At 43.0% G+C, this 14486-nt stretch overlaps 1 protein-coding gene across 3 annotated transcripts in view; it reads right to left on the minus strand.

Moving 5' to 3' along the window:
- The window catches only part of LOC109885611 (protocadherin Fat 2-like), an 80336-nt gene that overhangs the window by 56729 nt on the left and 9121 nt on the right, over positions 1-14486 (minus strand). For all 3 annotated transcript variants that reach the window (XR_004202976.1, XR_004202975.1, XM_031789599.1), the window contains exons 2-4: positions 7102-10422; positions 6377-6688; positions 378-436 (exon numbers count right to left, since the gene is read on the minus strand). Coding sequence is in view for 1 of the 3 variants with exons in the window: in XM_031789599.1 (XP_031645459.1) it covers positions 378-436; positions 6377-6688; positions 7102-10405 (3675 nt within the window). In the remaining 2 variants the exon portion in view is untranslated. The remainder of the gene's footprint in view (positions 1-377; positions 437-6376; positions 6689-7101; positions 10423-14486) is intronic.

The raw sequence follows: 14486 nt of genomic DNA on the forward strand, positions 1-14486 counted from the left end.
AGTCTAACAGTAGGATATGGAGGAAGAGGGTTTAGTCTAACAGTAGGATATGGAGGAAGAGGATTTAGTCTAACAGTAGGATATGGAGGAAGAGGATTTAGTCTAACAGTAGCATAAGGAGGAGGAGGGTTTAGTCTAACAGTAGGATAAGGAGTAGGAGGGTTTAGTCTGTGGAGTATTGATTGACATTTAAAATTAAAATAAAAAATGGTATGTATCATAAATCACATGTATTTTGTGAGCAATGTTCTTTATAAAGACTACACACATGATGGATAAATAATAGTCTAGTGCAAGCTCTCATGGTTAGGCCTTTTAACGATCTCATAAAAAATGCACATGTTGTTTAATCACAAGCAGGTGGTTCAGTCTCTCACCTCAACACTGTGCTCAGATTTCAGTTCCCGGTCCAGAGAGGTCAGAGTGCTGATGACGCCTAAGAAAACAGAGAGGGGGAGGGGTCAGAGAGAGGGGGAGGGGTCAGAGAGAGGGGCAGGGGTCAGAGAGAGGGGGAGGGGTCAGAGAGGGGGGGGGGGGTGGAGGAGATGGGAGGGAAGGAGGAAGAAGGAGCAGGGTCATCAGTAAGGAATCTTTCCCACATGGACAGCAGTAGCAGGGTAGTTCCACGAAATGAGTGTCTTTTGAGTCTCTTTGGTATTTTAAGTAGAAATTGTGCACCAATATTTAATTGTATTTTGATTGATTTATTTTACCCTTATTTTACCGGGTAAGTTGACTGAATACACATTCTCATTTACAACAACAGCCTTGGGAATAGTTACAGGGGAGAGAGGGGGGGGGGGGGATGAATGAGCCAATTGGAAGCTGGGGATGATTAGGTGGCCATGATGGTATGAGGTCCAGATTGGGAATTTAGCCAGGACACCGGGGTAAATACCCATACTCTTACAATAAGTGCCTTGGGATATTTAGTGACCACAGAGAGCCAGGACACCCATTTAATGTCCCACCCGATGTCCCATCCGATATCCCATTTAATGTCCCATTGCCCTTACAAAGGGCAATGTCCCCAATCACTGCTCTTGGGCATTGGGATAATTTATTTTAGACCAGAGGAAAGAGTGCCTCCTACTGACCAACACCACCTTCCAGCACCATCAAAACGTTGCATTGAAGGTCCCCAAAAACACAGTGGCCGCCATCATTCTTAAATGGAAGAAGTTTGGAACCACTAGAGTTGGCTGCCCTTCCAACATGAGCAATTGAAGGAAAAGGGCCTTGGTCAAGGAGGTGACCAACAACCTAATGGTGACTCTGACAGAGCGCCAGAGTTCCTCTGTGGAGATGGGAGAACCTTCCAGAAGGACAACCATCACCTCAGCACTCCACCAATCAGGCCTTTATGGTAGAGAGGCTAGACGCAAGCCACTCCTCAGTTTAAGGCACATGATAGTCCGCTTGGAGTTTGCCAAAAGTCACCTAAAGGACACTCAGACTATGAGATTCTCTGGTCTGATGAAACCAAGAATGAACTCTTTAGTCTGAATGCCAAGCGTCACGTCTGGAGGAAACCAGGCACTTCTCATCACCTGGTCAATACCATCCCTACCGTGAAGCATGGTGGTGGCTATTTTTTTCAGCGACAGGGACTGGAAGACTAGTCAGGATCGAGGGAAAGATTAACGGAGCAAAGTACAGAGAGATCCTTGATGAAAACCTGCTCCAGAGAGCTCAGGACCTCATACTGTGGCGAACGTTCACCTTCCAACAGGACAACGACCCTAAGCACACAGCCAAGACAATGCAGGAGTGGCTTCGGAACAGGTTTCTGAATGTCCTTGAGTGGTCCAGCCAGAGCCCGGAATTGAACCCGATCAAACACCTCTGGAGAGACCTGAAAATAGCTGTGCAACGACGCTCCCCATCCAACCTGACAGAGCTTGAGATGATCTGCAGAGAAGAATGGGATGAACTCCACAAATACAAGTGTGCCAAGCTTGTAGCATCATACCCAAGAAGACTCGAGGCTGTAATCTATGCCAAAGATTCTTCAACAATGTCCTGAGTAAAGGGCCTGAATACTTATGTAAATACTTAAATATATATTTTTGTATATATTTGCTAAAATGTCTAAACCTTGCTTTGTCATTATGGAGTACTGTGTGTAGATTGATGGGGGAGGGGGGGGGGGGCGATTTAATCCGTTTTAGAATAAGGCTGTAACTTAACAAAATGTGGAGAAAATTCACTGTATGTCTCAGACTGTAGTTTGAAGGAAATTGCTAAATAGCACTAGCATAATTGCTAACTAGCATTAGCATTGGCTCGCAAAACTTCCTCTAATTTCCTTCATATTATATAATAATATATATTGGTCACAGGGAAATAAATATGGTATCCATGAGTTCATCTAATATATCTGACTCTGAAAAGATCCTGATATATCCCCTTGATATAAGGAATTTGTAATGATTTATACTTTTATTTTTTGTATACTTATGTATATTCTATCAATTTCATTTACTTTTGATTCTTAAGTATATTTAAAACCAAATCGTTTTAGACTTTTACGCAAGTAGTATTTTACTGGGTGACTTTCATCTTTACTTGAGTCATTTTCTATTAAGGTATCTTTACTTTTACTCAAGTATGACAAATGGGTACTTTTCCCACCACTGCCTTTGGCCACGTCGCAATTGTAAATGAGAACTTGTTCTCAACTTGCCTACCTGGTTAAATAAAGGTAAAATAAATAAATAAATAAATACAAAAATAGGCACTTACTACAGTCGTTTTGTTATAAACCTCTTGAGATAGGAAAACGTGTTTTTTATTGTTGAACATGCGCTCTTTGTGACAGAATGGTAAAATGTGCTGAAATCAAAAGTTACATCTTTTTTAAACCAAGTTACGCTTCTCAAAAGACACCTAAATAGCGGAATGACCCAGCACACCTGTCACTGTCCGAGCCCCAGGCAGCTGGTTCACTCTTCTTCCTTCCCACAAGTCTGTTTTTCTAACAGTGTTTATTTGGCTTTATAGTCTTCACTAAAGAAACCTCTGAGAGCTTTCCAGAGCCTCTTATTTTCATAAAATACTCAACCTTTTAGGTCTGTGGTCACTTTACTATTATAATGTGTGTAGCAAGAGCCAATACAGTCAAGCAGGTTAACATCTTTCATGGTGAATGATGTTCTGGAGTCTGCAGAGTGGTCACTAGCTAGCACAGCCACAAAGTCATGAAATCAGATTTTAAACCTAACCCTAAACTTAACCCTAACCTTAACCACACTGCTAACCCTAATGTCCAACCCTAACCTTAAATTAAGAACAAAAAGATCATTTTGATATCACACATTTTACAAAACAGCCAATTTTCACATTGCAGCTAGCCTAAAGGGAAATCGCTCAGCTCTCCCCCCAGGACAAATCATTTGACAATAAACATCAACCTGCTACAATCTGACTAGGTAGCCCACTTTCCCTTTCCCCTTTCCCAATCTATCCACTGATAAGCTATGCAACTGTATTGTCATTTGGTAAAGATTGTCCATGCTGCTTCTATTCCTTTAGTAGGCTAATTCACCTGCCATGCTGATTCTATTCCTTTAGTAGGCTAATTCACCTGACATGCTGATTCTATTCCTTTAGGAGGCTAATTCTCCTGCCATGCTGATTCTATTCCTTTAGTAGGCTAATTCTCCTGCCATGCTGATTCTATTCCTTTAGTAGGCTAATTCACCTGCCATGCTGATTCTATTCCTTTAGTAGGCTAATTCACCTGCCATGCTGATTCTATTCCTTTAGTAGGCTAATTCTCCTGCCATGCTGATTCTATTCCTTTAGTAGGCTAATTCACCTGCCATGCTGATTCTATTCCTTTAGTAGGATAATTCTCCTACCAAATTAAAGCGACTATGTGATCAGAAAAACTGACAAAACAGGTTACATGACTGGTTTGGACTTTTTTAGTCTTTTGTGTTGAAATCTGGGTGTGGCTGTCTGGATCACAGCCTGAGTTGATATCAGTATATATCAGAGTTCAGTTTAGTTCACCATCCGACTGCCCCAAGTGACACCCCAGGGACTAATTACACATTGTGTGTTTGGTGGGCGGACGGGGGGGGGGGGTGCGAAATGCTTTTACAGCACTCAAAACCCATCCTGCTGGGTCTTTACGGGAGACGCGTTAGAAATTTTGCTGTTGTTTTTATCATTAGCTGAGACTTGTCGGTTCACATCCTGTGTCAGTGTTTTTCGTAATGGAGTTGCCTTGTAAAGAGGACTCTTGACCTCATAGGGTTTTTCTGGGATAGCAGGTGGCCAACAAGGTTAGCGCGTTGGGCCAGTTTACCGGAAGGTCGCTGGTTTAAATCCTGGAGCCCACAAATAAATATTTTTCTGTGCAGTTATTCCCAGTTTCTCCAGGGGTGCTGGACAATGGTGACTCCACGCACTGGGGGAGTTAGGATATGCAAGAAAGGCATTTCTGTTACACACGTCTACAAATGAATAACAGGACAAATATAAGCATCCCCCAAAATATGACTTATTTTCCGAGTTTTTGTTTTTGTGTATCTTCCAGCTGGTAATACAGCTACACTGCTTGTATTGAAATGTATTATTGGTTCTTAGCTGACGTTCTGTTGGGACATCTCTACAGATACTGTACTGTGTGTGCACTTTGCTGCTACACTCCTGAACTGAGATCTTAGTCAGACTTCTCTGAGTCATGTGTATCCTGTTGAGACATGAGGAGCACAGCTCATATCCTCTCACGACGAGCCATTAATCTACCATGCTGTTGAGTGATACAAGTTGAGTTTTCACTTTATTCATATAGTGTTTTATTCCACTTGTACTTTTCACTTTGTAGAAGAACAAGGCCTGTGTCGTAGTAATGAGTTTAAAGGCCTGATTTTCCTGTGTTTTATATACACTGAATGTACAAAACATTAGGAACACCTTCGGAATATTGAACACCCTTTTGCCCTCTGAACTAGCATCAATTCGTCAGGGCATGGACTCTACAAGGGGTCGAAGCGTTCCACAGGGATTCTGGCCCATGTTGACTCCAGTTGGCCGGATGTCCTTTTGACACACATGGGAAACTGTTGAGCGTGAAAAACTCATCAGCGTTAGACACTTAAACCGGCCTGGCACCTACTACCATCCCCTGTTCAAGGGCACTTAAATATGTTGTCTTGTCCATTCACCCTCTGAATAGCACACATTAACAATACATGTCCCAATTGTCTCAAGGCTTAAAGATCCTTCTTTAACCTTTGTCCTCCCCTTCATCTACACTTGTTGAAGTGGATTTAACAAGTGACATCAATAAGGGACCATGGCTTTCACCTGACTTTACCTGGACTATTATCTTGTACATTCAGTATAAATTAGGATACTGTAATTTTAGTGTAAGAGCTGTTTGAAAAGACCACCTGAAATTTCAGCCTGTTTCGGTGGGACAGAGTTTTGACATCACCAGACCATAATCGAGTTAATAGACTCAATAAGAAAGAGAGTTGCGAACCTGCTGCAAATAACAGCTAGTTTTCAGTTTTCCCCTCCGCACTCAGATCACTCCAGGCAGTCTCAGCGAAACTAACCTGTGTCTTGATTACACTGGGGGTTTCTATAAAACATCTAATCTATTGTACATCTTCCAAGGCATTAATGGAGCTCCTTTTCAGCCTTAATCCTTTGGTGTAAGCCTAGGGTAGGGAGGCACACCACACACACACACACACACACACACACAGACACACACACACACAGAGCCCAGCATGCCCATGCTATGTTGTTGTGTGACAGACACTCAGCTGCATGACTAAACTGTCAGAGATTTTGGGTTTAACTTTCTGGTTGAGAAGTTGATATTTTACACTCACTGCCCTCCCACACCCTGACATGACTGCATCATTTGTTGTGTTTTTGTGTACATTTATAGGTAGAAAATAAGGGCAGTTTAACCTTGGCCGGTTTTCACCACAGGTTATGACACACCCAGAGGGATGCCTGTGCACAGTGCTGCTGAGACATGTTATAATATACAATTTTCTACTCAACTTGAGAAATGACAGCTCGTTAAACTTTATATTGAGATGTATATTTGGCGTAGAGTTGTCGAATGTAATATGGGCACAAAACAGCAGTCTATCTTTCCTGAAAAGTGTTAAGACTTCTACTACAGAAAATCACTTTAAAAATCACTTTAAAAATCACTTTAAAATCACTTTAAAATCACTTAAAAAATCACTTTAAAAATCACTTTAAAAATCACTTTAAAATCTCTTTAAAATCACTTTAAAAATCACTTTAAAAATCACTTTAAAAATCACTTTAAAAATCACTTTAAAATCTCTTTAAAAATCACATCGGTCCGTGTTTCCTTGTGAAATGTGTCAGTTACCTGTCTTGGTGTTGATGGTGAAATACATCCGCGGTGACTCCAACAGCTGGAAGGTGAGTTTCCCCTCAGAGGAGCTGTCCACGTCAGTAGCAGTGACCTGAACCACTGACTTGTCTTTAGGCATGTTTTCCAGGACGGAGCCGAAGTAGACCGGCTCGGACATCTGGGGAGGGTTATCATTGATGTCCAGGACTTCCAAAAATATGTCTGTCCAGGTCACTAGAGGAATGGTGCCAATGTCTTTGGCATAGACCGATAGCCAGTAGTGTGGGACGGCCTCGCGGTCCAATGTCTCAGCCGTGCGGATTACACCTGCAAAACATAAGGAGAAATCGTTTATAATGTCATCCATCTGTATTTCCATTTTTGTGTGGTGATGAACAACTTTGTTAAATCATCTAGGTTGACCCCAAAAAATAGCTATTTGGTTAAAACTGGATACTACACTGTCAGATTATAAGTATGAGTAATATTCTGAAAGGGAGGCCTGGTGCGTCAGTGCAGGTGTTCAGCACTATAATGACAGAGCATTTTTCCAACAGGAGTCAAGCATACTAATGAAACGTGATAATTTGTGAGGTCACAGGCTATCAGCTGTAAAGTATCCATTATGTAGGAACATAGACGGGTCCCAAGGAGGCTCAGGTTATTTTTTTACATTGCTCATTACTATTATTACACACACACACACACGCACACGCACACGGGCACACATATATATTTACCTGTTTCCTCATCGATCATGAAAACTCCCAGGCCAGATCCATCGTGGATGTGGTACCTGACGACTCCATCTCTCCCCAGGTCCCTGTCTGCTGCTGTCAGCGTGAACACTGAGGTTCCCACAGGAGCGTCCTCCCTCACTGAGGCCTCATAGACAAACATGGAGAAGACCGGCTTATTGAGGTTCTCATTCACATCCAGGACCTCCACCTCGATGAAACAGGAGGAGGAGAGTGACCGAGGAAGGCCATGGTCAACCGCTCGAACCGTCAGGTTGTAAGACTGTCTCCTCTCGAAGTCCAGTTCCTTCTCAAGGGTTAGAGATCCCGTCGACGCGTCCAGAAAAAAGGCCCCGTTCTCACTGTTCTTTAGGTTGTAGCTGACCTGTCCAGCGCTGCCCAGGTCTAAGTCGTAGCTCTCGACCCACAGTAGCACCGTCCCCAAGGGAATGTCCTCGGGGACTTTGATGTTGTAGATCTTGGGGACGAACTTGGGAGGATTGTCGTTGATGTCCTCCAACACGACCACCAGATCGGTCATAGAGAAGAGCTGTGGGTCTGTTTTAGACTGATCTCTAGCCTCTATCTTCAGGTTATGTCTGGGAAAGGCCTCTCTGTCTAAACGATCAGACACTTTCACTTCGCCAGTGAGTTCATTGATCTTGAAAAGATCAGTTAAAGTTAGCATCGAATATAATATGTTTCCATTGTCCTCAGAGTCTAAATCTGTTGCGTGCACTTGGAATATCCTTGTGTCAACCTCCGTGTTCTCTGGGATGTGCACGACATACCTGGATTGGTCAAATACAGGTCGGTTGTCGTTAACATCCAACAGATTCACAGCGAGAAATTTCCATGCTGAGGTTTGTGGGCTTCCTAAGTCATAGACAGTAACATTCAAAATGTAGAACTCTTTGGTTTCTCGGTCTAAAGGACACACAAGCTGAAGCTCCCCAGAGAAAATACCAATGGAGAAACACCCATCTTCATTTCCACTTGAGATAGCGTACACAAGCTTGCTGTTGAATCCAGTGTCGTTATCCGTAGCCTTGAAGTAAAGGATAGTTGAATTCAAAGGGAAGTCCTCTCTGATGTCAATAGTACTCGGGATGCCAGAGTTGAACTTAGGAGAGTAGCGGTTGATGATATGAACGTCCGAGAAGGATTCCTCCTCCTGGAAAGTCAGCCCTGGCTTTATGGATTCAATCAGTTTGTCTGTAAGCCGTTTGAAAATCCCAGTCTCCTGACAACTGACGGTGGCTTCAGTGCCCTGGTTACCGATAGTAACAGTAACAACAGAGGGATCAGAGGTATGTTTACCGTCGGTTGCTGTGATTCTGAGTCTGAACGAAGGTAATTCAGTCTCTATCGAAGCTGTGGGTATCTGTCTGATCAGTGTAATGACTCCTGATACAGCATCGATGTCAAACAGTTTTTGGTCATTCCCTGACTCGATCACATATCTGAGCTGTTGTAGTTCGTCCAGGTCAACAGCTGACAGCTCTGCGATTGGCTCTCTCACCGCTAAATCTACAGGTATGGTGGCATTGCATCCCACCTGCTCAAACAGAGGGGTGTTGTCGTTGACGTTGCTCATGGTGATCGTCACAGCGCATTCAGAAACATGACTGAAGGGACTGCCGCTGTCCGAAGCCCATACTCTAAGATGATACCACCTCTTCATCAACTCGTAGTCCAGATCCTCAGATGTAGAGATCACTCCACTGATTGGGTCTATTGTGAATGGGGAAGGAGCTGAGTTGGCTATGGCATAGGTCACAAAACCATTTCGTTCCCTGTCCTCGTCTATTGCAGAGACTGTTAGAACGCTGCTGCCTATAGGTACGTTCTCTGGTAGTGTGGCTTGGTATGAAGGTTTGGTGAATATGGGGGCGTTGTCATTTTCGTCAGTTATCTCAACAACTATATGGGTCTCGGCTTCGCCGTGATTCGCTATCACGTCGAATTCATAACGATACTTTTTCTCGAAGTCAAAGGAGTCTGAGGTAACGATTATTCCTGTTTTGGGGTTAATCTTAAATTTGGAGCTATCAGAGTTACTTTTAATGTGGTATCTAACATTCAAATATGCCGGATTCACACTAACTCTGACCACATGTGTTTTTGGTGGTGAAAACTCACTTAGTGTGAGAATGTAAGTGTCTTCCAGAAAGCTAAACAGGCTTTGTTTATAGGGAGGGATATGGATTTCTGAAACTGGAGAAACTAAAGGTGGACTGCTCCTGTCTTTAGCTTGAAGGGAGAGGTTAAATCCAGATGGGCTCTGGGACCAGTTCATTCTCTTGGTGGAGACCACTTGGAATCCATTGCCTTGCAGGCTGGATGGAATCATTTCAAAATACCTCTGTGGATCCCCACCAACAATACTAACGGACTCAACCTGCTTTACACCCGACTCTACATGGACATCAATAGTTATCTTCTCCTCTTCATCCTTCTGAGCCAGGACAACCGGGAGAGGTTTGATGGTGGGGCCGGTCGAAGAGACCTTTTCTATGGTAACTTTAACCCTGGCCACGTTGCCAAACTTCTGAACCCCAGATATCTTCTTGGTCCTGTCCTCGGCTAATACAGTGAGATCGTATGTTTCTGCTCGGCTGTGGTTCAGTCTCTTGACGAGGCTGATGGTGCCTGTGAAAGGATCAATGGCGAACGGATGAGCTCTACTCATGAAGGAGTAATAGAACTCAGCATTGCAGCCAATATCTGCGTCCGTCGCACTGACCCTGACCACGCTTGACTTCAACGGAGCGTCTTCCCTGATGACTACATTGTACGAGGCTGGGTAGAAGAGCGGTTTCAGGTCATTGGTGTCAATCACCTGAACCAATACCTTGGTCCTGGCCTGGATGTCGTACGTGATTTCAGTGGCTTCAATGGTGAGAGTATAACTGTCTCTTACTTCCCTGTTTAGTGATGCAGAATTACTGCTTCGCGTTTTGATTCGCAGAATGCAGAAATCCCCTACTCTGACCTCCTCCGCTTTGAATAGGCCGTCGTCGTCTCCAGAGACGAGTTTGAACTTGATGTCCCAGAAAGGATCGGTCACTACGATGCCCATCTTGATGGGACTCTCCACAGCAGTCCTGGGGGCTGAGTTCTCATTAATGGTGGCATTGTAGAGATGATAAGTGAACCTCATGGGAGAGCTGTCCTTTCCAAGCACCTTTCCCAAACTCCATTTTGTTGGTATTTTGTGATACTCGTTACTTGCTACTAGGGTTAGTAAGACCGCTACCACTAAGAGTAGTGTACTTGTGTCTGTTTTAACCATCTTCACTGTCATCACCAGGATCCTCAGCTCTACGAGAGAGAAAGAGAGAGAGAGAGAAAGAGAGAGAGAGAGAGAAAGAGAGAGAAAGAGAGAGAGAGAGAGAGAGAGAAAGCGAGAGAGAGAGAAAGAGAGAGAGAGAGAGAGAGAGAGAGAGAGAGAGAGAGAGAGAGAGAGAATTAGATTTGAGTTCATATGGCGAGGAAACATATACATCTTAACTTATAGTTCAATCATCTACGAAAATTGCGTCCATTCCATACAAAATACATCTCTTTGACCAGATTATGAACACATCAGTCATTTCCCTAGTGCCTGCTCCTGTCTGAGCAGTACAATGTGAGAATAATGATCCAATGACACAACACCACAGTGAAAGCCTGCTGTGAGGTATTTGTCTCCTGTTCTAACATGCCTTGACCAAAGCAAAGCAATACATTGTTTGATGACAAGAAACAGCCTCAGAGCAGCATTAGACAGGTGGTGCCCCCCCCCCCCCCCATGTCATTATTTCTTTCCCTTGAGTGCAACAACTGATAATCAAATCATTATTATAAAGCCTTTGTCAACATGTGTTAATAAAACTGGATTTTGTTACGTGATGACAGATGTAAAACAGGATTTGGTGGTTTGTTTCCACCTTTTGTCTGTGTTCTGAGCGGTCTTCTGTTCAGCGTAGGCTGTTCAGACATTACCCTTTTACTCCTAAATGTAAACACATTTAAAGCTCAACAATTCATAAGCCCTTTTCTCTAGTGGATAACAAAAATGTATATTTGCCAATAAAAACAAAGAACTACAGATATTATCCTCAAAATAAATAAAATATATAATTGGCCTTCAGGTGAAATGGTCTAGTTTTTAGTGCTGTACTTGGCAAAAATAAAGACTCCAGTATTCCTGCATGGTGATTTGACCATCTCTCAGCACTTTAAAAGCCCATAGCTCTTGCTTCATGACTGCTACCTTTTCATTTCTCTTACACCTGAAGTTTACCGGAGATATCAGAGAGATCTGGAGTGAGAGGAACGCATAATAATTAGCTGCTCCTTAGAAAATGTACATAAAATACCTGTCAATCTGTTACTGTGGCGACGAACAAAACGACAGTTTACCTAACTAACCTTTCACTTTCAGTGTGTCATCACTCGTAGAAAGTGATCGATCGTTTTGGTCCGTAGAATCATTACTAGCTTAGACAAACATGCTCATACAAGAACACAAGGTTTTACACATTATTATAAATTATGATTTGACTAATCAAATGTTTTAAAATTAGTCATTCCTCAGCCATCTCTCGTAAAACAACTGCTAAAGGGGGTGACAGCCAGAGTCAGGTACAGCTGAAGTAGGAAGTTTACATACACCTTAGCCAAATACATTTAAACTCAGTTTTTCACAATTCCCGACGTTTAAACCTTGTAAAAAATTCCATGTTTTAGGTCAGTTAGGATCACCACTTTATTTTAAGAATGTGAAATGTCAGAATAATAGTAGAGAGAATGATTTATTTCAGCTGTTATTTCCTTCATCACATTCCCAGTGGGTCAGAGGTTTACATACATTCAATTAGTATTTGGTAGCATTGTCTTTAAATTGCTTAACTTGGGTCAAATGTTTCGGGTAGCCTTCCACAAGCTTCCCACAATAAGTTGGGTGAAATCTGGCCCATTTCCCCTGACAGAGCTGGTGTAACTGATTCAGGTTTGTAGGCCTCCTTGCTCGCACATGCTTTTTCAGTTCTGCCCACACATTTTCTATGGGATTGAGATCAGGGCTTTGTGTTGGCCACTCCAAATCCTTGACTGTGTTGTCCTTAAGCCATTTTGCCACAACTTTAGAAGTATGCTGTGGGCATTGTCCATTTGGAAGACCCATTTGCGACCAAGCTTTAACTTCCTGACTGATGTCTTGAGATGTTGCTTCAATACATCCATGTAATTTTCCCATCTCATGATGCCATCTATTTTGTGAAGTGCACCAGTCCCTCCTGCAGCAAAGCACCCCCACAACATGATGCTGCGTCCCCCTTTTACCTCCAAACATAACAATAGTCATTATAGACAAACAGTTATATTTTTGTTTCATCAGACCAGAGGACATTTCTCCAAAAAATACAATCTTTGTCCCCATGTGTAGTTGTAAACTGTAGTCTGGCTTTTTTATGGCGGTTTTGGAGCAGTGGCTTCTTCCTTGCTGAGTGGCCTTTCAGGTTATGTCCATATAGGACTTGTTACTGTGGATATAGATACTTTTGTACCTGTTTCCTCCAGTATCTTCACAAGGTCCTTTACTGTTGTTCTGGGATTGATTTGCACTTTCACACCAAAGTACGTTCATCTCTAGGAGACAGAACGAGTCTCCTTCCTGAGCGGTATGACGGCTGCGTGGTTCCATGGTGTTTATATTTGCGTACTATTGTTTGTACAGATCAACGTGGTACCTTCAGACATTTGGAAATTGCATTTGGAAATTGCTCCACCAGACTTGTGGAGGTCTACAATTATTTTTCTGAGGTCTTGGCTGATTTATTTTTGATGTCAAGCAAATAGGTACTGAGTTGGAAGATAGGTCTTAAAATACATCCAAATTATGTCAGTTAGCCTATCAGAAGCTTCTAAAGCCATGACATCATTTTCAGGAATTTTCCAAGCTGTTTAAAGGCACAGTCAACTTAGTGTATGTAAACTTCTGACCCACTGGAATTTTGATACATGAATTATAAGTAAAATAATCTGTCTGTAAACAATTGGTGGAATAATTACTTGTGTCATGCACAAAGTAGATGTCCTAACCGACTTGCCATAACTATAGTTTGTTAACAAGAAATTTGTGGATTGGTTGAAAAATGAGTTTTAATGACTCCAACCTAAGTGTATGTAAACTTCCGACTTCAACTGTAGGTGTGGTTTGTCTTAACTAGGCCGTGCTGGTGACATCATAATATAATATGTCATTTGGTAGACGCTGTTATCCAAAGCGACAGTCATGCATGCGTAAGGCTCCTGAGTGGCGCAGCGGTCTCGGGTACCGCTTCTCAGTTCAGTCCCTGGTTCAAATCCATCCTGGTGATTTGGAGTCCCATAGGGCGGTGCACAAATGGGGTAGGCCGTCATTGTAAATCACAATTTGTTCTTACCTGACTTGCCTGGTGAAATAATAATAAAAAATATGGAATTCAATTTAACCTGGTGGTGATCCTGGGAATTGAACCCTCTACACTGGTGTTTACTCTGCTCTACCAACTGAGCTACAAAGGACCACAGTATTGATATTGTCTTGGTTTAAACAGCTCCTGTCATCTCTTTCAATTTGATGCCATATCAATTTACAGTCTTCAGATCATTCTAAATGAACCTTATCCTTTACATGAACATGGGTTGAGTCCCAAATTACACCCTATTCCCTATATACAGGGCACTCTGGTCAAATGTAGTGCGCAATGTAGGGAATTGGTGTCATTTGTCGAAGTAAGGCCGTGGACATGGCACTAAACCATTTCATTTCCAGATGTAGGGGTTAAAATGAAATGTTTTTCTGGCTGGCAGTGCTGCTGGTGGGTAAGATCCTCAGGCAGTCATTGATTACTGAGGTCTGTCTGCTGTTAGCTGTGGGATGCTCTCCTGTTCATGTTCCTGTGTGTTCCAGCCTGTCCTCCTCCTCCTCATTCAAACCCCCGCAGTCAGGACCTGTTGCTACACGCCATGCTGCTCAGAACAGATCAAATTTCAACATCACCTCCATGGTATTGTACCTGTAAATGTATTTATTTGGGGCAAAGTTTGCAGTGTTTCTGAGTCATGATTTTTAAACAGCTCATTGATTTCTCTCTCTCTCTCTCTCTCTCTCTCTCCTCTCTCTCTCTCTCTCTCTCTCTCTCTCTCTCTCTGTGTCTCTGTCTCTCTGTCTCTCTCTCTGTCTCTGTCTCTCATCCCCCTCCCTCCCTCTCCCTCTCCCTCTCTCTCTCTCTCTCTCTCTCTCTGTGTCCTCGTCTCTCACCCCTCCTCCCCTCTCTGTGTGTGTCTGTCCTCTCACTCCCCCCTCTCTCTCGCCTCTCTCTCTCTCCTCTCTCTCTCTCTCTCTGTCTCCCATCCCC

Source organism: Oncorhynchus kisutch, linkage group LG15, assembly GCF_002021735.2.
Source record: "Oncorhynchus kisutch isolate 150728-3 linkage group LG15, Okis_V2, whole genome shotgun sequence".
NCBI lineage: Eukaryota > Metazoa > Chordata > Actinopteri > Salmoniformes > Salmonidae > Oncorhynchus > Oncorhynchus kisutch.